Source organism: Triticum aestivum, chromosome 3D (assembly GCF_018294505.1).
Source record: "Triticum aestivum cultivar Chinese Spring chromosome 3D, IWGSC CS RefSeq v2.1, whole genome shotgun sequence".
Taxonomy (NCBI): domain Eukaryota; kingdom Viridiplantae; phylum Streptophyta; class Magnoliopsida; order Poales; family Poaceae; genus Triticum; species Triticum aestivum.
This window is the reverse complement of record NC_057802.1, coordinates 255,549,017-255,574,087: the sequence shown is the minus strand read 5'-3', so window position 1 is coordinate 255,574,087 and position 25,071 is coordinate 255,549,017. Positions and strand designations below refer to the sequence as shown.

General features: G+C 44.9%; 1 protein-coding gene across 1 annotated transcript; it reads right to left on the bottom strand.

Annotated features, from left to right (window-relative positions):
• Positions 1–1,844: 1,844 nt before the first annotated feature.
• Positions 1,845–24,054, bottom strand: LOC123078343 (uncharacterized). The gene is made up of 16 exons (XM_044500820.1): positions 23,609–24,054; positions 20,921–23,518; positions 16,284–16,734; positions 15,898–16,126; positions 14,849–15,013; positions 14,002–14,274; positions 13,638–13,883; positions 13,183–13,554; positions 11,752–13,089; positions 11,597–11,653; positions 10,288–10,716; positions 7,175–7,398; positions 6,953–7,086; positions 2,990–3,190; positions 2,734–2,912; positions 1,845–2,628 (listed from the first exon to the last, which is right to left on the bottom strand). Exons 1-16 carry the CDS (start codon positions 23,952–23,954, stop codon positions 2,515–2,517), a joined length of 7,356 nt encoding a protein of 2,451 aa, XP_044356755.1. The 5' UTR covers positions 23,955–24,054; the 3' UTR covers positions 1,845–2,514.
• Positions 24,055–25,071: the final 1,017 nt, after the last annotated feature.

Genomic DNA, 25,071 nt, shown 5'->3' with positions numbered 1-25,071 from the left:
TTTGGTAGCCCAACCAGGCCCGCGCAAGAAGAGAATGGCCTGTTTGATTGCCTAGGCTGCATCTGCTTCTCAGGCTGCACGGAACTTAAAGCATCCCGAGGCCTGTCCACGAAAGAACGGCCGAATCGGCAGTTTTTTGCGAGCCAGGCTCGCTACGGCCACGCGTGCCTCTTTGCTACATGCATCGGGGAGCGCAGGAGACGGACGGGACGTCTCATAACTCCCCCTCCTCTCTCGTGTCACCGCTCACTCCTTCATTCACACCACTCCCTCTCACTCTCATCACCGCCCCTTGCTCTCCTCCGATGGCTCGCCCACCACCGCGCCGCCCCCTGACCCGCATCATTGCCGGGAGCAACAACATCCATGACCGGTGGGTGTCCGGCCTCACCAACTCAGGCATTGACCTAATGGCAGCCATTCGCGCGCCCTCGCCCTTTTGCACAGGCCCCCTCGTCAGGCCAATGAGGTGCCGGCTGCTCCGGCTCCGCTTTGTGGTCCTAGGTTCGGTTGCGCCGCCGGAGGGGGACATTGGGTGCGCTACTACTTGGAACCCCAGTGGGCGGAGGTTTTTTTTACCCCCATTCGAGGGTTTTCTCCGGGCAATGCAACAGGGCCATGGACAACGCCCTCTTCCTTGACCTCCCGCGTGACCAGGAGCATCGGCGCATCACCGATGGCCCTTGGCATTGTCGGCTCGTCCTCTTCGGCCGACCCCTCCTTCTCGTCGAGGTTTTCTCCTCAGCCGGCGTATGCTCCAACGGCACCCACTCCGGTAAGTTGCATTTTTCCCCCGTTGCTAGTAGATGTAGATTAGGGTTTGTTGTACTAGGCATGGCTTAGCTTGGATTAGATTCAACTCGATTCAATCCACTTCCTATCGAATCGATTTGAATCCAAATGGTTGCTTCTTGACTGTTACTCTAGATTAGTGCACTGCCTCGTTGTTGTTAGATTGGTAGATTAGTGCACTGCCTTGATGAAAACTAGGTGTTCTTGTAGATTTGTGCTTGCAAGTGACATTGGATTGATGTTCATGCTAGATTGATACTGAGATTTGCTTGATGTTCATGACAATTGCTTGATGGTCATGCTGCATGATTCCACTTGGAAGTTGTGTTGATTTTGTCCCCAAAGAGGAAGGGATGATGCAGTACAATAAAGGTAGGTATTTTCCTTGGTTAAAAATCAAGCTTATCAATCCAGTAGAACTAAGCAACAACTTGTTAGCAGCACCTACAACAAAATAACAAATAATTCACAGCCAAATCTATGCATGAAAGCTCAACAAAAGAAACTAAGTGGGTGTGCATCCAACTTGCTTGCTCACGAAGACCTAGGGCATTTGAGGAAGCCCATTGTTGGAATATACAAGGCAAGTTTTATAATGAAAAATTCCCACTAGTATATGAAAGTGACAAAACAAAAGACTCTCTATCATGAAAATCATGGTGCTACTTTGAAGCACGGTTTCGTAGTTGTTTCAACCAAACTGCTTCCAGCTTTTCCACAACTGTAAGTTTACAGCAGCTATGTCGTAGCTTACAGGCAGCTTTTTCAGAATCTAGCAGCATACAATGACTTGAATATGTAGAGCTGAGGAGTAATCAGGAGTGCTGCTGTTTCAGAATCTAGCAGCATACAATGACTTGAATATGTAGAGCTGAGGAATAATCAGGAGTACCGCTTCAGCAGGAACAACTAAGCAGCAACATAATCAACTAAGGTTTGATTTGTCACCACATCATCAATTTCCTCAGTAAGCACCAAATTAGTTGAACAGAGCACAGAAAAACACATCCAGCAATATAACATGACAATTACCAGAAATTGTACAAGCGTGATGGTAAAAACTAATGATATGGAACACCAGCAGGAGTGAATGATGGAAAATAGTACCAGGTACAATAAACAATAATGATTGGATCAGCTACATGTCAGATCATATGATAATTACACACAGAAGACATTAATATCTTAGCCATACAAATATACAGAGTAACCTGATGTCCAGTTGCCACATTGATTTATGTCATGAATCAGGCATAGAATTCAGCACTTCTATATTGGGCGAACAGACAACCAAAGAGAAGATTTTGTAGTTGGATGTCACTCTACACTTCACAATTTTACACCCTTCATGTTTTGCTTTCCTTATAGAGTATTCAGCATGGTGAATAAATCAAGACAACTCTGCTGCCCTGGTATACAGAAACTATGCTTGCAACATGTGATGCAAAGTACAACGAGTATTATCGCCTGAAAACAAACACCAAAGTGACCTGCGGTATATACAGCTTGAGAATTGCCCTGTGCCAGGCAGGTAACGAGGACCAAGGACTATTTGAGGTTCATATAGCTTCCACTAAACTATTCATATTTTCCTCACCACTTAATTATGGCATCATGTTGATGTGCATCTCATGAAACAAACAATCCATCACAACATTAAATCAACAAGCACTTTCACCAGGACAAACCATGCATAACAACACATCTCCTGTCTTGCTTGTTCTAGTCCTGATGTACTGTGGCAAACTCATTCTTTATCTGCACAAGCTTCACAGAACCATCGCCACCACACGAAACGAAACCATTAGTCAAGACATGGATATCTGTTACAGCAGCCTGCAATAAACATGCAGATGTATTAAAAAGAAAATTATGTCATGACATGACCAAAAGTCACCAACAAGGTTGTTAAAAATTATCTAATCTATTGATATAGCATACCCTAACAACACCACCAAAGCCCCTGGAGGTTGGTTGAAAAAAAGTGTGCCGCTCATGCAACTTCGGCCAATGAAAGACTAGCTGGGAATTTTTAGCATCCCAAAGCTTTACATCTCCATCTTTGCTTCCAGTCAAGAATAAGGTGGTATCTGGAATGGTCGATAGACTGGTGACACTCCCTGCAGATACAAGACAAGTGATAAGACAGAAAATCAACTTTAGAATTGATGAGTGTCATGGCAACGTGAGAGCTTACCTAAATGAGCCTTCGGTATATGCCAAATCATCCCACGGGAGCTACCCCCAGCAGAAGTTTTGTGATGCTTACTCTTTCCAGTAGAAACGAACCGGAAATCATGCAATGCCACATCTCCACTTTTCCCACCAGTTACAATCAGCGGTGAGATGGATCCACAGCCTATGTTGTTGTCGAACACAGAAAGAGAACGGGCTCCTCCTACAAGATGAAGTCCATGGTCAGCCATCCCTGCTATATCTATAGAAAAAAGTGCACCATAACCTTCAACTATTGCGAGTTCACATTCAACCTTTAATTCGTAAACCGTTTATTTTAAACCCTGGTCTATGAAATCTAGTCACTTCACCCTCTTGATCCAACCTTAGGTGGTTTCTTGCTGACCTGAATGCCTCGTGGCAGAGAGCACAACTTATCCACATGATCCTCCCTCCCAGTCACTTTACCCCCTTGATCCCTTCTCAGGTGGTTTGGTGCTGACGCGAATGCGGCGTGGCAGACAGACAGCCTCCCTCCCATGGCACCATCTCTCTTCTCACTTTCTCCCAGTTGTCTCTTGAAAACAAAAACTTTCTCCCAGTTGATGTCTCTTGAAAACAAAAACTTTCCCGCAGTTGAGCCTCAAATCCCTAACACTGGGAGCCCTAGCCAGTGGCGGCAACCAAGAAGTCCCAAGTGGTGGAACACAGGCCTGATGAGCACGAGGGGTCTGCACCTCCAATTCTTCCGTGATGAGCGCAAGGTGTTCTCCGCATCCACAGGCCTGATGAGCATGGTGGTTGGTGACGGAGCATCTGCCTTATTCTGGGAGAAATGTTGGTTGGATGGTCGTGACATTTCTTGTTTGGGCATGAGCTCCTTCTGGTGTCAAGGCGCACTAGGAAACGGTGGACCGTCAGGAAGGTCTTCACCGACCGTCGTACGATACTGGACATCCGGGGTGTGTGTGTGTGTTGGGGGGGGGGGGGGGGGGGGGGCGGCTACGGCTAAGCCCGCTGTCCCTTCAGAAGTACATCCAGGTTTTTTGGTGAATGGTGAGCGGGGTGTTGCTTTCGGCCTCGCCGGACGTCCTCCTGTGGCGTTGGACCCTGGACGGATAGTACACCAAGAGCTGATACAATACTCTTGAACTGGAAGCCTTGGGCTCCCCCAGGGTCAACTTCTTCGTGTGGCTTGCCTGTCAAGATCGTTGCTGGACCGCTGAGGGACTGGTAAGACGAAGCTTGCAAGATGCACCTAGCTGTGTGCTTTGCGACCAGTCGGAGGAGACGATGGCGCACCTTCTCACTGGCTGCTCTTTTTGATGCACCATGTGGCATTAGGTGCTCTCTTGGATCCGATCAACGACCTCCCCACCCCCAGCAGGTGATGATTTTGTGGACTGGTGGCAACAAGCGTGCTAGGAAGGGCATATCCTCGATCATCATGTTGGTGGCATGGTGCGTTTGGAAGCATGGTAACGTGGTCATCTTCGACAACACTCAGCTCAGCATAGCCCGCCTCCTTGACACTATCAAGGCAGAGACTAGGCAATGGGCAACGGCAGGTGCGAGAGGTCTTGCGGCGTTGCTACCGTTGGGGGCGGTACCTACCATTTATTGGCGGGGTGTTGTAATTAGGGGTGTCGCCCGTCTTTGGGTCCCAGGGTTATTGAAGCAACACAAGGTTGTGGAGGAACAATTCCATCTTGCTGCTACAAAGTGTAAAACACTGGTGAGAAGGAACTATTTCAACATGGCAGCAGGAGTTCAATCCAAAACTCCTAAAGCACAAGATCTAGTCCAAGATCTTAGATAAGAACACCAAGTTCTATTATGGGTACATAGGCTGAGTTACAAACTAGAGGTGCAGACCTCTATTTATAGGGCTTTGGGAAGCCATCACATCTCAACTTCTACTTATAGCTAGAAGACTCTAGAAAACATTATTAAGGTTCAGCTTCTACTCATAGCTAGAAGACTCGAGAAACATTATCTATAGGATAAGAAAGCAAATGCAACCTATGAATTAAGGACCAACTTATCTAGAATGGAGTAGAAGCGTGTAGAATAACTCGAAACAAATTTGACTTCTGATTTCTGTATTATTCCTCGTCACCCATGACGCCACCTCCGTGTCTCGGGCCTTCCTTCCCAGCGACGGCGTGCCCTCGGTGCATCCACTCACCAACAGCACATACGGTACCCCCATCTCTAGCGGGGTAATCGCCACCCACCCGCCTACCAGCAGCAGCAACCGCAAATCACTGCCCCCTTTGTCGTCTTCACAACCCCACCTGCCAACTTCACACGCCGTTATGACCGCACCCCCTTCGCAACCCATCTATGGATCCACCCTGCCCATCACCTCCCTTCAGCCCCTGCCTAACCATCACCACAGCTCAAGTTAGGGATCCATCGTGCCCCGCTTCCACAAGCTCGACTTCCCAACATGTGATGGCTTGGTTGGCCCTCTCGGTTGGCTCAATAGGTGCGAGCAATTTTTTCGTGGGCTGCGCACGGACAAGGCTGACAAGGTCTGGACGGCAGCCTGCCACCTCACCGATGACACTCAATTCTGGTACTTACAGCCTGAGCGCAACTTCGGCATGCTGACATGGTAGTGGTTCAACTTGGGCAGTTCGCGCATCTGCCGTTCACTTCCTCAGTTGCTGACTACAGCAGCAGATTTCTAGCCCTCGTGTGCCACAACAATGAGCCGTTAACATTGACCCAGTTTCTCTGCATAACAAGGCGGCTCGAGGGTCTTCATGTTGACATCGAGCTTCAACGATCGTCTGACCTCATGAGCAGTGGCATTTCCTTCCAACGACGTCTGGACACCAGCCTCATGTGGTCAACACAACTCTGGCACCTTCCACGACAGCACCACTAGCAACTGTTCTGCCGTCAACCACACAGCACGTTCATCACCTCAACCCATCGTTGGGGCCTTTGCTTCAACTACTACGAGATTTATGTCCGGGGTCACCGGTGCGCACGACTCTTCTTCATCGATGCAGGCGACTTCGACCAGGACAGGTCCGCAACTGCTAGCACCAAAGACCCATGGGAGTCAATTGAACAGTTACAGCTTGCAGAAGCTGTTTTTCGAGAAGGGGGGAGATGTTATGTGGGCCAACCCATCAAACCTGGAGTCTTATGGCTTCAGAGTCCTAGTTGATTAAGTAAGTTTGTTAGGAAAGGGTCCAGCCAGTTTAGAGATCGTATTAGAGTTTGAATAGACTTACCGGCTTGTCGGTCAAGTCTTGTCTACTATATATAGGGGCCGACCCCTCTCAATAAAGTAGAGAAGAATATTGTCGTTTACTTTTATCTACTTTGCAGTAATTAGGATTATGTCACTAGTAGATCCTATCAGTAGCTTAGAAAAGATTATTGTCATTTTGTCATGCTCTTTTTCTTTTCTTGGTGTTTTATTTGTTTTCACCCTTTGTGGTGTTGTGCACTTTTGTGCCTTCTCAGCGTTTTTTAAACTTAAAATGACATGGATTATGGTGCATTCTCAATTAAAAAATTAATGGCGTCCAGTTCAGCGGTTCTTTTTACAGATTTACGAGATCAATAGTACTATTTTTGTAGATGGCCGTTTCTTAGTATGTGCTCCATTTCTACTTTCTATAATAAAAAGGGCAGCCCGGTACACATAGCTCTCACTTGCGCAGGGTCCGGGGAAGGGTCCGGCCACTTTGGGTCTATAGTACGCAGCCTTTCCCTACATTTCTGCAAGAGGCTGCTTCTAGGACTCGAACCCGTGACCACCTCATGGTCACAAGGCAACAGCTTTACCGCTGCGCCAGGGCTCCCCTTCTCTACTTTCTAGAATAGACTAGTATTAATATTTTTTAACTTCAACACTTAGGACAGATGTCGCATTTTTTAAACTTAGGACTGCTATAGATATTAGTATTCTACTATAAAAATATTCCAAGTAAAAAGCTAGAATGGACTTTTTTTAATTCACCTTCATGACACACAATAGAAGTTTGACAAGTGGCTGGTGGAGCTAGCATATCCAAGATAACAACATTTGCGCCATTTGAATTGCATCCAGCTGCAGTAAGAACAGATCCACTTGCATCCACATACGCAACATCACTGTCATCAATAAAAAAATAAAATAAGATACAGCATAACTGTATCAAGTCGTTGCAAGTAGTTACATGAACAAGTTCAGTCCACATACGAAGCATGGCTGTTAAAGCACAAGGATGACTCTGTAGGATGGACATTGCTTCTTCCACCCACCTCAACTTGCCATGTACAAACTGTACCATCTAATGCAGCAGTTGCAAACCGCTGCCCGTAATAATCAAATTGAACAGCCGATATGGAAGCAAGTGCATAAGGTGGTGGAATATTAGCAGCAGGGAGAACACCATATGTAGCTCTTGCACTATCTTTACCAAACTGTAACAGCCAAAGCACGAAAGTTATCAGTGGATAATTAAACACGGGACCATATCTAGTTCACACCACTACAGGTAATGATATGATAACCCTTTCGATCGACCCAGCAAAATAGTGAAATATCTAGCTATTCAGCAAAGTCAACCATTTTGTTTCTTTATCCTCATGTTTGGAAACAAAATTATATTTATTGAGCAAGATCTTTTTATGTATAATATAAGGGTGGGTATACATTAAAGAATCTGAAAATTTATACAGCAAAATAGCAGACAAAGTGCATAGTGGGCACAATCTCCAAAGGTACAGTGCTTATAATGTACTCCCTCCGATCCAAAAAAAAAGTGTTGCGGTTTTAGTTTAAATTTGAACTAAAACCACGACACTTAAACTAAAACCACGACACTTTTTTTTGGATCGGAGGGAGTAGTAAATATATGTTTTTACATTCTAAAAAGTCTACATAGAAAATTCTCCATTTGTACCCTCCCATTTTGCCTTATAAAATATTTGTTCCTTCGTGGACAACTAAAAGCTTTCCTCTAATCAAGATATGGGAGTAGGGGGAGGGGGGTGCTTTTTGAACTAGGGAAAGTAGATCTAACCGAAAATGGCAAAGAGTCGTATTTATAATAAGATTTTGTTTTAAAATGTTCCAGACATACATTTCTCGATTTAAATTACTGCAAGATGTACTAACTACAGATCTAGATAACATCAAATGCCAGGCAGTCTATACATAAGCCCTATCGAAATAACTGACGTGGTTTTAGTTCAAAACCATGTCAGTTATTTCCGAGCGGAGGGAATACATGTTATGTCTCCAAGATAATATAAATTCTTCTTTTTTTTCTCGAACACGCAAGAGAGCTACGCATTATTATATTTATATTAAGAAAAAGGAGTCTTAGAAGACTCATAAGGCCCGTTAGGGCAGGGACAAAAGATCACCAAGAAAGATAAAACTATGAGCACGACCCATAACAGAACTCTGGCCAAATTTCCCAGAGCCCTTTGGGCCTCGTCCCTAATGTTCTATATAATCGAAATAAGGCTAATTAGGGCCCCCTCAAAAACACATTCATTCCTATGCTTCCATATCCACCAAGCTACCAACACAACCGAAGTGCCAAAACCCCTGCGGTATTGTCTATCAACTTGCTTGTTGCTTGGCGCCACCAAACAGTAAAAACAAGATCATCTGGCCCCCGTGTACGCTATTGCAGAGCAACCCAGGAAAACGCAGAGAACCATACTTCTCTTGAGAACACACACGCAGTGAGCAGATGTTGTATGGCTTATCTCCTGATCACAGAGCGCATTTTTCCGGGTGGTCAAGACCACGGCGAGTCAAAAAATCAGCAGTCCAGAAACGATTTAGTGAGGCCAACCAAATAAAGAATCTGCAGCGAGTGGAGCCCAAGTTTTCAAAATTTTCATCCATGGCTCAAAATCAGCATCCCCTAAGAGGAAGCTTTCCCGAAGATGGCGGCCAAATATGCTGATCCTAAAACCCAGAAGATTAACATCAGATAAGATTTCCCATAACTGAAGATATTCCAACGACGCCTCCGTTGACAGACCACCTCTAATGTCATGGATCCTAGTAGCATCAGTTAGTGCTTCATGTACTGTTCTTCTACTTATCACTATAATGTGGTGCAAGATCTGACAGGGATTGCCAATGCAACCATGTGTCACACCAAGAGTGTTATGCTGCTATCACCAACAATAGAAATGACCAAGATGGAGAACATTGCAACCGAATTAGGATGTACTTGAAGTTCAAGATCAGCCCATGGACGATCGGGTTGTCTTTTCAAGCCATAGAAACCTCATTTTCAGTGCTCATCCAAGCACCTCCAAATCAAGACTCCACCTACAAAGCATGGATACGGCAGAATCTGCCGATTTGCCGTCCTAGTTCGGCGGGATACGGCGACACGCCGGGATACGCCGGGATACACGTATCCCGCAGTATTCCATGATTTCCGAATTAAAAAAATAGAAAAAAGCATGGATATGGCTGGGATACGTTGGGGGACTCGGGAGGCCCAATAATAGCCTCGGCCCAATACAAACCCTCGTACGCACGCACGCCACATAACGAACGACCTGCTCCTAACCAGCAGCGAACGCACCGCCGCCGCCGCCGCCCTCTGGACTCAACCACCGCCCCCAGCAGCTTCTCCTCCCGGCGGCAACCACGCTCGAGCAGGTAACCCCAAGGCCAGCAGCCTCTCCTCAACCTCTTCATCTTTGCGACATGATTTCCTTCAATTGAGAGGCTGCTAATTGCTTCCCCATGTTGTGCTCGCTTGAATGATTTCTACTTGTTTCTAGGGGGCATGGCATCAGGGAGCGCCACCCCCGGGGCCACTCGTCCGTGGGTGAGATCAAAGGACAGCCTGGTCCCTGGTGTTCGTAGATACGAAGTATCCTCTGTGGGATCCAGACCCAGCAGTTTCTCATTGTTTTTTCTGTTTTGACTCTGGATATTTCTTATTTATTTTGTATATACACACCGTATCCCCGAATGGCTGTTTTTGAAAAATGCCGTATCCCGTGTCACCGTATGCGTATCCCCGTCTTTCCGTCCCCGTGTCCGTGCTTTTTAGGACTCCACAACCCTCCAAGATAATATAGATTCTTGAATGGACATCTGTAGTTGTGTTAGCTATTTAATTTCATGATCCTTAGCCCATAAGATTTACATCATATAAAGAAAAAAGAGAAATATAAAATCGCTGATTGCGTGCGGACAAATGACTAGAAGAAAGAAAAAAGGGAGAACTAACTGCCATGCCCATAAAACCAAGCATCCATAGACCCACACTGGCAAGTAATAACCAATCAAGCGTGGCGTAATTGACAATTTCCCGTAATACTTACCTCCCATAAATACACATGTGTATTGCTTGACCCCACTAGCAACAATGGCAAAGAGGGATGGCGTGATAGTGCTCTTGAATGGATATTCTCAAGGGTTGCTGGAGGATCAACAAAATCCTCAAATTCGTCGGGTTCGCCCCACCCAAACCCTGATGCCCCAATACCAGCATAACCTGGAATTCCAAATGCTCCACCCCCAGTTAAGTCTCTTCCAGGTTTCGCCAAAGAACCTACACCAATATTTGCCCCATCTGAACCAAGATGAGATCCTCTTCTTCTGCCAGGACCAACACTAGGTGAAATAAGAGTTGCAGCAGGTGTAGTTTCAGAACAAGCCCAACCATCTGATGGCCACTCAGATCCTGACCAAATATACTCTGCTGATTTCTTATCCTGTTGATTACCATACCAGTTGAAAAAAACAAGACCCTGAAAAATGGATGACCTTAGTCAAACAAAATTGATGCGGTGACGCAACTACACATGACTTAAGGAGACAAAAAGTCCACATACAGCATTACAAACAATAATGTCGAACATCTTGGGACCAGTTGTTACTTGCAGCCCAGCTCTTACAATAGGTTTGAAGATATACATTTAGTTCAAAAAATACTAGAAAAATAATACAAGAACCAAAATATTATTATTTTATAACAATACATCATATCGGGGAGGCAAATAAGGTCAGCAATCATAGCATCATGACTAAGGAATGAGAAAAAGGTTGAGCAATTACTCATAATTTGAAAAGAGGGGTTGTAAAGGGCAATTAGCAATGTGTGATTAAGGGACTAAATGTGCAACGCAGTTGTTATACATTCAACTTAATTTGTTTGTCATCAGATTATATCGGATGGCTAAGATGGTTTGTGTCAAACCTGACCCATATTTTTTATTGATATAAGAATATAGATATTAAAGAGTACTCATTAATTGCAGTCTAAGGAGATCATAGAGATAAAAGCATCATCAAGAACATGTTTTCTGCATCATCTGTAAAAAATCCTAGTCCTCATCCACAAAACGAAAGAAACACCTGCTAGTTTGGCTCATTCAGATCAAAGCACAAAAGCTAGGCATGGCCTGCTAGTTTGACCAAGTCTTTAGAAAAATTTAGTAACATCTAGAAAACCAAGTTAGTCTCATGAGATTCTTAAAAAATGTATGTTCATACTAATATGTCTTTGGTGTTGTATAGATCTACCATTTTTATAGAGTTGCTCAAAATTAAACAAGTTTGACTTAGGACAAACCTAGAACTTCAACTAATTTGGAACAGATGGAGTAGTGAATGGTTCAAAAACAATACCTTTCGGTTGGTAGCAATAGCAGCATGTTGCTCATTGGTTGAGTCGAGACATATTGCCTGCGCCATTGCAAAAGATTAAAATGCAATGCACGAAAGAAAGCAAAGAATGAGTCATCTCAAGGGAAAAAAAAGTCATTAGGCTTGACAGTGAATACCTCAAGAAGTTCCCCATTTCTCCTTAGAAGTTCCTTTGGGCTTTGAAAGCCTTTTTCTTCGATCAGGCATTTCCTTTTAGGTTCAAGAGAGGTTTCCACATCAGAAGAAGCCTTGTCAACAAATCCACGCCCTTTCTCATTGTCCTTGGAGCTAACACTGCATTTATTTTCTCCTCCATTACTTTGAGTAGAATCGTTTTCACACTCAACTTTTGTACTTTCAACCATATTCTTCCAAGATCTACTGAGCTTTGTGTTGTTTAACGGAAAGCAATTCACGTCTTCATTCACAAATGCTGCACATATATCCACAGAGTTAGCAGATATTTCCCACAAAACATGAAACAACACCTCCATGTTCTCAGTGTTTGTGCCCTGAGCTATATATGCGAGCTGATCACGGCTAGTCTTGTTGGACCTTGGCTGAGACGACATATATTCTAACCAGAAAAGCACACTCGGATGTAAATTATTTGATAATTTGTCTCTGAAAAATGATGCATGGAGTCTTACTAATGAAGACGACACAAATTGCAGGGAATCAATAACAAACTTTGCAGCAACTGAAGAGGCAAGACCCTTAAATTCCTTCACGTCACTTGTACAAGCTTCACATTCAAGTTTCTCGTTTCCAATGAACTCTTTTAAGAGATGTTTCATAAAGGATGACAATCCAATCCACAAGGAAGCACCTATCAAATGCCACTTTTCATCAATTGAAAGACTTGAATCCTCACTTCCTCCTGGTTGTCTCTTGTCCAATGAACCATTGGGCATTACTGCCTCTGTGTTAATTGATATACCATGACTTTTATGGTGCGCAGCTTGCATCAATCGGTCTAATAATACTTGAAATGACTCATCATTCGCAGAAGCACCTAACACTGGATTGCTCATGATAAGTAATGCCTTTATGTCATGGCATAGCCACGAAACAGAAAAGGCTATGTTGTAATCAAGGAGATCAATAACAGTAGATATGGCTGATGTCTTGTCCAATGCAGAAGTTCTACTGAGGTCATGTTTCAGGAGTAGCCTGCTAGTACTCAGATAATGTGATAAAGTTGCTATAATATATTTCATGTTTTCCAAAGGTGTACATGCAGTAATATTGGTGAGGTCTGTATTAAGAACAGAACAGATGAAGCAGCAGGAGACAACATATCGAGTAAGAAATTTAAAACTCTCCTTGCATGACACCAACAACAGATAGTCAATCGAACGGGAAGCGCAACCTTCAAGACAATGACTATTAGTTCCACCATCTGGTGATCTACAAACTGATAGCAGAACATGTGCAAGAAATAATAAACCATCATGAGAACAGGAGGTAAGGATCTGCAATGTAACAGAAGCGGAATTTAGGATGGTTTGTACGAAAGGCTCTGTAAAAATAAAAAAGTAAAAGAAGCTGCTATCTCCTGATGTTACCTTCTCAGCTACATCATAAAACTGAAGTGAGAACCTTTTATCAAATATGGATATTGCAGCACTAACATCACGCGCAAGTTCCTCGATGCCATGGCTGTTGTGCTCTTTAAGGACCTTATCTTTAGCTAATGGTAGACCGCAATGTGCACAGAGAAAGTGATTTCTCAGCATGCGTGACAAATAATTTGAAGCCATGGTTACTTTGAGTTCTGATTCAACATCATCAACGACAGATGATGAAAGCCAATTGGAAGAAGCATTGAAAGGTTTTAGTATTCCATCAAGAATCTTGTCATCTGCACCATGTTGTGAGCTGGTGCCGTCCTTCTCAACTATGCTCGATTTACAAGATAGGCATTCAAGTGCTTCAAGCTAATGAGCAAAAAAAATAACAAGATTAAGTGTAATGCAAAACAGCAGCAAGGACAACTCAGCTGCTAAGAGATTATACTTACAGGTAGTCCACATCTGTTTAAGGCACATGCAGCCAGTGCAAATGAAAGCTTAGACAATTTTGCAGATAGAGCTTCACCAGCACAGTTTCTGAAACTATTTTTCGTTGATAGGATTGCACAATACTGACCCAATTCTGGGTCTGCAAACACATTCTGACCACCATGAGTGTCGGATTCATCAAACAGTAACTTGGGATGGCAGCCAAATAATTTACTGACAGACTGGGAGTAGTTCCCTAGCATCCACTGAAGATTTAAATGAAATTTAGTTAAGAAGCTTAAGGGTCCACTCTGTACTCGTCATAAACTATTTTGATTTTCAAAACAAAAAAAGGGAAAAGAAAAAGGCAGACATATAACATACTTCAAGCAGGCTTGAAAGCCAGTGGTCTCCTTTCTCAACTGCATCAGGGAGCAGCACATTTGAAATGAGGTTACGCTCCAAGGGCCCTCCAGATCCCTCAACAAGCCGACAAATTACCATAGCAAGCTGTTCATCTTGAAGGTTCTTCGCACAAACATTGATGGCAGAGGAAGTATCACCTCCAAGCACGAAAAATGCTATAGCAAGCTCCCATTGATGCCTTCCCAGTAGTACATAAGCATTTTTAAGAGCAGCGGCTTTGTTTTTTTCTTCCTAGATAAATTTATCTGAATAAGTACGATGTAGTGATATAATTCACTTTGCAACACAAAGCATTACTGTAAAATGCATGAAATTCCTTCTGGCCGTGTTTGATGCGCATTTCTCTTAAAAATATGGCACTGCCAGTATAGTGATAAAGATATGAAGTGTGGCAAAAACTGATCATTTGAGATGTCAGGACTAGCAACTACTCCATCAGTCCTAAAATTCAAGGCATATTTTGATTTGTTACACAAATTTGAACTATTGAACTAAAACCACGACAAGAATTATGGAACGGAGGGAGTACTTTGTTATATGTGGTTTATGTGACATGAAATTGACACCACTAGAATTGTATTAAAATACTTATGATGTGATTTTTAATCTCATAAACCATATATTAATAGAGTAATCATTGATCAAAACCTTATGATACTGAATCAACATATGCCTTACATGTTGGAGTATTACTTTCTGAAAGACTTCACTATGTGCAAGTTCACATTTGCAACTATTGTATTAATAGGCATGACCGCATAGTTGAAGCTGTCAATAGATTGAACCATACTATACACTGATGTACCTGGAAGTTCCTGCAGAGAAACTCATACAGACGTTTATCCTTCTCATTTCTGCTGACCTTGAAAAGGCCAACTAATACTTTTATTCTGTTTAATGCTATATAGAGCAGAGCACAATCCTTGGGATCCTTGCTTTTAAGATACTGCAACCTTGCCAACTTCTCCATCTACAATTTCAGACATATCACATTACCTAATAAGCACAGGTGATTATCCAGATAACTGCAAATGTAAACAATGTTCATTATGGTGTCCATACATATGGCAGGAAAAAAAATAGACAGAAGATCCGTCAATACTTGTTACCTAGAATCTGGACGCAGAACACTACAACAATGACAATGTTTCAGCAGTAGAGAACATCAGCCATCAAATGTGCCACATTTGATGCCTTGGTCAAAAAGAATATCGGGATTAAATATAAACCGCAGCACTGAATATATTCTTTTGAAAAAACATAGGGAATCATCTTGTGTAGGATACTACTATTGGTCAAAGAAAATCTATGTTAACTCAAAGTCCCAAACTTTGTAAATGCAATCAGTTCTAGCTGAGCAGTGCTTTGCTACTAATTATGCTGCCCTAGAAAGTCAAGTTAACATCGTCCTGGGATCAACCGTTTGATGCTCTCGGCTGAGCTCCTTCCAAGCATGTGTGACACCTTCGTGTGGTCGTGATCAGCCTGCAACCTGAGCTCGGCTCCTAAGCCACGCTTGGTTGAGCTTCTTTGAGACCCGCGTCATATTCCATTCTTGTTAGAAATTTTTTATTATGAAAATTTAAGTTATTTATATTTAGTATTCATTTCATTTGGATTGTTTCTATTTAAATCCAAACTGTTTGTTTTGTTAACAGAGGATTTTTAGGGATGTAAGAGGGAGATACACTACAAACTGGTAAACAGAACTTTCAGTGATTGATAGAATGATACCGGAACTACATCCTATCATTGCCGTGTTAGTCAACTGTGACATTTCCTGTTAGCGAAAACTTATGAGAACCTAAATACTAGTTCTGAAATATCTGATTGCTGAGAAAGATATTTCCATACCCTGGTCCTTAGCTGGGACACATTCGTATACCATAATCCCATACCGAGGTTTTGCATCTCTAACCAAGTCGATTCTGCTGGAAGAACATAATCAAGTAGATCATCCTGACAATCAGATTGGAAGGCCCATGCAATGGAAGCAGAATCAAGATGGCACCCTTCAGCACTAGATGAATCTCCAGATCTCCTAGGCACATATAGGCGTTGGAACTGCACAGCAATCCAGAACCTTAAGAGAAATGCAATCATCAATTAACATGACTTCTCAACAACAAGAAAAGCAGAAAAGGTAGCGGCATTTTTTTTGTCTAACTTTTGACAATGCCTAGATTGCAGTAAATAGAAAAATATACCAACACAATTTTACAAGCTAGGAGTTATCTTACCTTCGCCCTGCTTCATCAAGGGTTTTATAGGGAGAAGCACGGTTCTGATCAGTAATTTCACCCAAAAGATCAGAAACTGCATGTATCTGTATTTTTTCAGTGTCACTTATTGCAAACATGCCAAAGTTCTTATCAAGGAGCTGACTTATCTCTGACCTTTCAGATGCACTAGTGGTGGTATTGATACCTAACTTACTCGTCATGTAAGAAAATGAATTTGATGGTGACAGCAAGTTGAAGGCTGTGCTACTTCCATTCTCACCCCACAGTAATCCTTTGCTAGAAATATCGCTTGACGGTGTATGCGTAAAGTACCGCGACAAAGGAAGTTCAGGGATATTCTGGCATGATTTACTGCATGAACTACAGTCCAACAAGGTGTTTAATGTTGTACTTGCTTTCATGGATTCAACAAGATGCTGCAGAATGCCATCTGCACGTTTCCATTCACCTGTGCACAAACAACAATAAAGAGTTAATTCCATTGCCTAATTTCATAAAGTTAAAAAGATGCTGTGGTTCAATTGAAAAATCAAATTCTGCAAGTTTACTGACAATACTGTGAGCAGAAATCAGGAATGAACGTGGACTTCTATCAGGGCAAATCATTAGGGCATCTCCACCGCGGATCACCAAATCGCCCGTAAATGTCCAGACCGGACTGTCCGGACATTTTTTGCCATCCAACGGCGGTCACCAAAAAATGTCCGGACCGGTCCGGATGTCCGAAATCCCGCAGACCGGCATGGCGGCACCAAACGAACCGGAGACTTGCGGGAATCCGGACGTCCGCCACGTCGGACTCTGACACGCCCGACCCACCCAAAACCAAGGCGAAGCCAGCGCATTTGGGAATTCCCACTTTCCCACCACTGTTTCCACACAAAAGCCCGCCCTTTCCACTGCCTCCACCCCGATCTACACCTCCCTCCCCACCGTTCGGTCGTCCGCGGCCGGAGGAGTTGACTGGAACAATAGACATTTCGCCGGAGCCGGAGGATCTGAGGGTGGTGGCCGCCAGCAAGGCCGCTCCCGTGGAACACAACGCCCGCCACTACAAGGCGAAGAAGAAGGCCGATCAGGGCAGACCTCTCCGGCAAAGCGTGCCGCCAGGCTGGTGCCACACGGACAATCGCCGCCCTAGCCATCCCAGCTGAATACGCCTACTACTACGCCTCCCACCATCTCGGTCCGGCCGACACGCAGCAATCGCCGCACCAATCCGCGTCTTCCTTCACCTCCGGCCATCGAGTCCCGTTCACCATCGACCTAAACACCGATTACACCTTCACGGAGTCGCAGTCGTCGAGGCTTGTCCGGTTGCAGAGGCCGGTTGTGGAGCGCTCGGTCGTCGGTGCCCGGTCACTGTTTGGCAGAATGTCCCAACAAAGCGCAATCGCGACAAACGAGGAGATGATGAACATGATCCACGACGAAGGCGGCTACGAACAAACAAGTGGAGGACTCCCAGCCGGACAGCCGGACAACCAGCAAACGTGCACCCAGCAGCCGGACATGGATCCGGACAACCACTGGCTGCCAGGTGCCAACCCAAAGAAGGATGAATTGTTGTGTGAGGCGTGGTTGGCCGCTAGTCTCAATGCGTTTCAGGGCACGGAGCAAAGGGGCATGGCGGTTTGGCAAAGCACGCATAATTGGTTTCCCGAGCAGGAAGCACTACAATCCCTACCGCACGGAGTGATCCATGAGTACAATCCGAAGCCACTCAACCATCAAATGTAAAACATTCAAGAGGTCGTCAACAAGTTTTGCGGCTTCTACAAACAAAGTGCAAAAAACGGTGGCCAAGTGGTGCAGCAATCCAAGATCTCGTAAGTTTTGTGGCTTGTTACTCTATGTGTTGGCTTTCATTGATTTCCTCAATGTTGCAATTTGTTGACCATCCATTGTCTTCCTTTGCTAGCTCGTACGTGTTAGCACATTATACCACAAGATGGAGAAGAAGCACTTCATCTATATGCATTGTTGGTTGTAGGGATGCAAATTTGGAACCTATGGGGTACCCTCCGACCCTTCTTAGTTCAACCAAATGAACTAAAATTTCAGAAGTGATGTGAGTTCTGAAAATTTAGTTCAATTAGTTGAACTAAGGAGGGTAGGAGGGTACCCTCAAGGTTCAAAATATGTATAACTAGTTGGTTAAAGTTGAATGGGCAAAGCAAGCGGATCACCTACATTCCCAATTCTGTCAAGACGGCATGGTCGATGAAGATGAAGGTGGTGATCCAGCCGTTCCAACACAAGAAGGGCTTGCTCCAACCAAGAAGGTAATTAGGAGCCGGAGGAGGAAGTGGGAAGAGAAGGAGAAGTGAGAAGGCATGGCGGCCAAGATGACGGAGAAGTTCGAGGACATCATGACGAAGGAGGAGGCAAGTGTCGCCGCAATGAGGTGAAGGAGGGGCCGAAGGCGGAGATCAAACTCCAAGAGAAGAGGTTTGGCATCTTCATGGACATGCAAGAAAAGAAAATCAAACTCCAAGAGAAGAAGCTTGAGATCAAGGCCGCTTCGGAGGACTCCAAAATGTGTTTTGTGAAGACGTCGGACTTGGATCTCTATGCGGCAAAGATTTTCCAAGCCTACCATGCGAGCATATTGCAACGCTTTGCGCAAACTGAGGAGGCCAAACCAGCCGAAGAGTGAGGTTTCTGCCACGGACAGACGAACTGGGAGCCCAAGGAGGGCTTTGGCACAGACAGCCGAACTGGCAACTTTTGGGATCGATTGGATGTAAAACTTATTGAACATCCAGTGCTTTTTGGTTGTGATTGCATATGTTTGCAACTATTAAACGTATGCTTAAATTGCTATTGATCTAGATATGCATGTCAAATGGAGTAGGCCGGAACAGGGGCGGACATTTGGTTCCTACAGTTGGATGGCCGTCGGACCAGGGGTGGACATTTGGTGCCTACGCTTGGATGGCGGCCACCCCTAAAACTGTGTGTGGACATTTGGTGATGTCCATTTTGGTGATCCGCGTTGGAGTTGCCCTTAAGACGGAAAATGCAATTGGTTAGCGGTTACAACATAAGTAATTGTGCTTGCCATTGTAGAACTTAGCAACATAGTTGCAACCCAGTTTGAAGAAGGCATAGGCGCATAGCTCAAAGAATGGCAAACCAACAAAGAGCCAAAGAATATTTATCATGATGTTATATGTCATATCTTTCTCAATTTGACCCCTTAAAATTGAAATTAAAATGTCAAAATTAAATCTAGCAAGGTCTAATTTGTATTGAGATACTACCTTTGTCTCATATAAGACGTTTTTGTAGGCTAAACTAACCTACAAAACGTCTTACATTTTGAGTCGGAGGTAGTACTTAATAAAAATTTCTCTAAGTCTACAATACTGAAACAGAAATTCACCCAAATCGTGTTACGCACTCATACAAACAGCAGTTCCGCCGTAAAAGGCACCATTTTATCACAATATCAAAAATGCAACTAAAATAGGTTTGCAGATGGAAGGGTTCAAAAGACTGTTAGGCACACATTTCAGGGAACCAACTATCCTCACCAAGGTCGTTTTGGCAAACCAGAGTGGACCAGTTTTTAACTGAATGGTTTTCTAACCCTGGGTGGAACTGATGCAAGTGATACAGTTGGCCAAGTTTATCCACTGTTTCAAATATCGGCCTACATTAAGTTAACTGCTACTCGGCACCTGAACGAATCGAATACCCCCTATTCGGCCAATTAACTAGGCCAGCCGATTAATCGGTCTGACAGCTGATAAAAGGCCGAAATTTTAGGTGGGGCCGATTAACTTGCAGAGGAGGCAAAGCTTATTTTGGCCTAAAATCTAGCATGTTTCCCTCCCTTCTCTCAGTCTCCTGCTCCTGCTCTTGGCGTTCTAGGTTTAGGGCTCCCTGCTACTGATTAGCTATATCCGCATTGCTGCTGTCCTCTCCTCTGCGTAGGCTTCTACCACTGCAAGTGCTCCATCTTTGAAAAGAAATTCGGGTGATATGGACTGGCCTAGGATATAAAGATATGTAAAAATTGTCCTTGTTACATTAGCGTGTACATTGGCATATTTAGACATTTAGTACATTACATGTTGCTATGTAGCCTAGGATATATAGCTATGGCCCTAGTTAACTAACGGTAAATGGGGCACTGATAAATTCAGTTAATAGGCCGATTCGCCAATTAATCCCTATTCACCCGACCGAGCAGCTACCAGTTACCAATATCCTGAACACTGAGTTTATCATTACAGTGGCTTTCAGTATGCAGTTTTATTTCAGCATTTTGGCATACTAACTAGGGCATAACCATTTTTAAGAGTCATGGCATGAATGTTTTAATAGAAATGGTAAAGTTCTCTTGATTAACTATATTCCGTACCACACTACACATTAAATGGCCTAAATCATAAATAACTACAGCCAAACTTTAAAAACATCTTGGAACCTACGAGGCATAGTAAGCATAAGAGCATGTAGGTGTAGCATATTTCCACTTACACAATCTCACTCTAACTCTCACAGGACAATGAGGATAGTTAAAGTTAACAATGGAAGCCAGTAATGGTTAACTTAGCAAGGCCTTGTGCAACAAATGTAGAATCCAGAGAAAAACATTAGAAATAAATTAGAATAGTCGACACCTGAATAAAGATGATGGATAAGTGCTCTTGGGTGATATGGCGCCAAAGGTCCACTCAGATTACTAGATATATCCAACAAGTTCCACAAACCATTAGAACAATGACTATTGTGTTGGCCTGGTAACAGCGTGCTATTGTTCTCAGTGGCCTCCGCGTTGCTGTAATTTTCAGATAACCCAGATTTACCAAAGATAGTTTCATTAACATGCACAGTACATGGCAACTTATCATGCACATCTGTGGCAGAACAAATGCCTTTCTGGGTAATACGTTCATTTGCTCCTCTTACTAACCATGAACTGAACAGTGAAAGATGATTGTTATGAACAAGCACTATTGACGCCTTTGGCCCCCAGCAGAAGCTGGCAACATCATGATGAGAATGAGCTAATGCAATACAACTCCAAAGATGCTTCTCTTCCAAATTTGCAGTGTGCAGCACATTCTGAAAGGAAGGATGCTTATGGGAATATATGTGCAACTTATTACGAAAACAGACCGCAAGTAAAAATCTACCATTGCCTAAAGATAGCCAATCTAAACCAACAACAGCGCTTTGAATCATTAGTGCATCTTCCAAGAGAAAACACCCATCTCCCATGAGTTTTACTGCTTCCCAGATATGAATGGATGTACTATTCTTCTGAACATTTCTGCCAACAGTAGCAACTCTACCACATCTGGATAGTGAAATTGCACTAATTGGTCCTGGATGAGCTCCAAACATGCCAACTAGCTCCCAGCTGTTGCTCCCTCTCCCAGTCTGCAAAGGGTTATCTGCACCAGACATCTTCCAAAGTTTAACAGTGCCATCAGAGTACCCAGTAGCAATATGATAACCTGGGGAAGTTGCAAAAGGTACATGCTGTTGTAGAGGTAATACAGTATTGTCCAGAGACATAACCGAAATGCAGGTGGGATATTGTCCATCCACGACAGTAGGGAAAACCGTAGAACCTTCATAAATAGCAGCTGCAAACATTTCACCATGGACGTAAGTAACATGTCTCCCTTGATCTGCAGTGGAAAGTGAGTTGGCAGAAAATTCACATAAACACCCCCTTCCTTCATGATGATTTTCTGAATGCAGGACTACTTTCCATGATAAAACTTGAAAGCTCTTCCTCCATACGCACACAATTAGGAAACTGTTGTTTAAAAATGACTTGTTACAGTTAGAAGCTAAAGGTATGGTATGAATGCTATCAGGTGGTTCTTCTGCATTGCTCCCTCCAAGGAAAGGAACTGTGAACATCTTGTGACATGAAACAACACCATCATTTGGAATTCTGACGACAACTAAATCAGCTCCATTTTCACCTCCCAGGACAAGAAACCTGTTATCATGGAAAACTGAAGGAGCCCAACAAAGACATGAATATTGCGCATCTGAAGAAATGTCACGCAGATCAAATTTGCACAGGAGCTTCCATGAAGGATAAGTGGGTGCATGCAAGGTCGATATGAGAGTTGATAAGGTTGAAAGAGACCATACAAATAGCATTCTGCTAGAATCCATAGAAACAGCTAGCTCTATCTCGCAGCTATATGGATGGACAGACACCTGTATGATACTACCCTTATGTCCAACTTGATTAATAGTCTTGGTTGAACAGCATGAGATGCTCTTAGAAGAATCGCATGAAACATGACTCCCAGAATCTGATGATAAACCAAAAGCCAGGCGAGACCAAATGAATGAATTATCAGGCAGCAAATGAAGCAAAGAGCATCTTGTGGGTGGGCCAGAACATATACTTCGTGATATTACAGTCTCAACAAAAATTGGTTGTACTGTAGATTTTGGGTTAATAGCAGATTCCTCCCAAGCCTGTGGTTCGCTCTGCTTCCATAGTGTAATCCGAGGGTACCTTGGTGGAGATACATCATCAAGACAATGAGCAGCCCAAAAATTGGTACAACGCCCAGGGCCAACACTGACCAGCCACTCACATTTGCCAACCTTGTTCTGCCAGGAATGACCTGAAAACAGCTTGAACTTAGCTTCTTCATCTCGTGATACAACACTGCCAGTTTCTACTGCCCATCTCACAGATATGTCAACTCCAAGCACTCCATTTAGAATGTTGTCCAACTCAATCACTGCAACGATGCTGAAAGATCTTCGCGAAGTAGGCTGCTTCTTCGACCTGGTCACCTCAGCCCCAGTCCATAGCCGAGCAGTTCCATCCAAGCAGCAGGTCATCAGGATCTCTCTCCTCACTTCAGATGGATCACCGACAGATAACGTCAAAGGCCTCCACTGGATCATGGAAACGGGCTGAGGATGCAGAAGCTCAACAGTCTCCAGACCCAATTTGGCATCATTCAGAAATACCAGCACAGGCACATTGCCCTCCACAGAAGCAGCAGCTGACGCCGCCACGACAGGGGCGTGGACGAAGTGGGTAGCAGAGACGAGGGACTGCGGCACCTGTGGTGTGGACCTCCAAGCAAGCTGCCAGGAGGATTGCACCCTGGCCCACATGGCAACGCCACCACCGACCACCACGATGCCGTCGCCGGAACCCGTCCAGGCGATGGCGGTGACCGTGAACGTCTCGGTGATGACCCATCTCAGGAGCCAACTGAATGAACCTGCCAGTTCCAATCTCCAAACAGTGAGCCGTGTGGCAACCACCTAAGTTAGTCAACGACGAGAACTGGACACGAGCCAGATGAACAGACCTGAGGAAGGTGAGGGCTGGAAAACGGAAACGGAGTTGCCGGACGCGGCGGCGAGCTCGCCTCTCCCGCGGCCGCACCAGGCGACGGCGGACACAGGGGTGTGGAGGTCGATGACTTGGCAGAAGAATGGGGATTCGTCTTCCACGGTGTCGCTTCCGCTGGTACGGGGAGGGGAGGGGAGGTGGGAGACGACGAGGAGGGAGCCCGCGGCGTAGGAGACCCAGGGGAGGCCGCCGAAGTCGGGGAGGAACGAGAGGGCGCGGTGGTCGGGAGTGGGCGCCGGAGGGATCAGATGCGGTGGATGGAGGGCGAGCGGGAGCTGCGGCAGCGGGTCTTGCTCCCCCATCGTGCAGGCTACTGCATCAGCGTCGGCGCTGGTGGTGGTGGTGTGGAGTTTGGATCCTCACCGGTTGCCGCGGCTGATTTGCCCTTTCGCAGCCTGCGGCCGCAGGGTCAGCAAATCCAAATCCTATTGACAGAAGTTCTTTTTTTCTTTTTTCTTTTTTTGAGATTTTCCTATTGACAGAAGTGTCCATGTCCACTAAGGCCAACTCCAACACGCGACCTTGTCATGTCCGCCCGTGTCCATTTTTGGTAAACAAACAAAGCAGGCCTTCCAACGCGCGGCTACAAACGGACCGTCATCCATTTTCTGTCTGCTTTCGACCCATTCCCGACTCAAGTTTGGGCCGAGTTTGCGGCCGAACAGACACGCGCGGACACGAGCGGCGCGCGCCCTTGTCCTGCCCTGGCCCGCCCGTCGGGGACACAAACCCCCCTTTACTCTTCTTCTACCTCCCTCCGCGCCCCGACATTGCTGCCGCCACCACCCTTCCCGGCTGCGTCGTCTTCCACAAGGGTTGTCCCAACCAGCACCGCGCCATGCCATAGCTATCTCCGCACCGGCTTTCCGGAAAGCATTTCGCCGGCGTTCTCCTTGTTGCCGGTGGGAGATAATCTACGGCCGTCGGCGTCGCACGTCGTCCCCAACCTCTTCCGGTCGGTCGTTCGTTGACGCAGGGCGCCCTCCAGCACCACCGACCCCAAAACCTTGTTTTGCTGCCTGCGAGGGGAGCAGGGCGTGCACTATCCGGCCGCTTCCCCAGCACGGCCGCAAGGCGTTCGACGGATTGTGATGTAGGGTAGAACCCTAGATGGCCGATCTTTCACGAAAGGAGCGGATCCCAACTAAGAACACGAAGAACACGAGGGGAAACACGAGGGGAAACACAAGAGAATCACTCAAACCAACAAGATTCGATTACACATGCGCTAGATCCAAGAACACAAAGGGAGATACACGATCCACGATCAACAAAGGACGATACAAAGGGTAACCGGTTCTTCTCCGTGAGGAGGTCCTGATGGGGGTCTTCTCCGTGAGGAGGTCTTGAATCCAAGGGGATCTTCTTCGTAGAGGGGCCGCGGTCTCTCTCGTGGAGTAGATCCGTAATGGATGAACA

Excerpts from the sequence above, each read along its gene's own strand:
- LOC123078343 (XM_044500820.1), bottom strand. The coding sequence starts at position 23,954 with ATGGGGGAGCAAGACCCGCTGCCGCAGCTCCCGCTCGCCCTCCATCCA. Across the intron at positions 7,399-10,287 it reads CACATGTGTATTTATGGGAG|TTTGGTAAAGATAGTGCAAG; the intron begins GTAAGTATTACG and ends TGGCTGTTACAG. Across the intron at positions 3,191-6,952 it reads TTCTATTGTGTGTCATGAAG|GAGGAGCCCGTTCTCTTTCT; the intron begins GTGAATTAAAAA and ends TTCATCTTGTAG.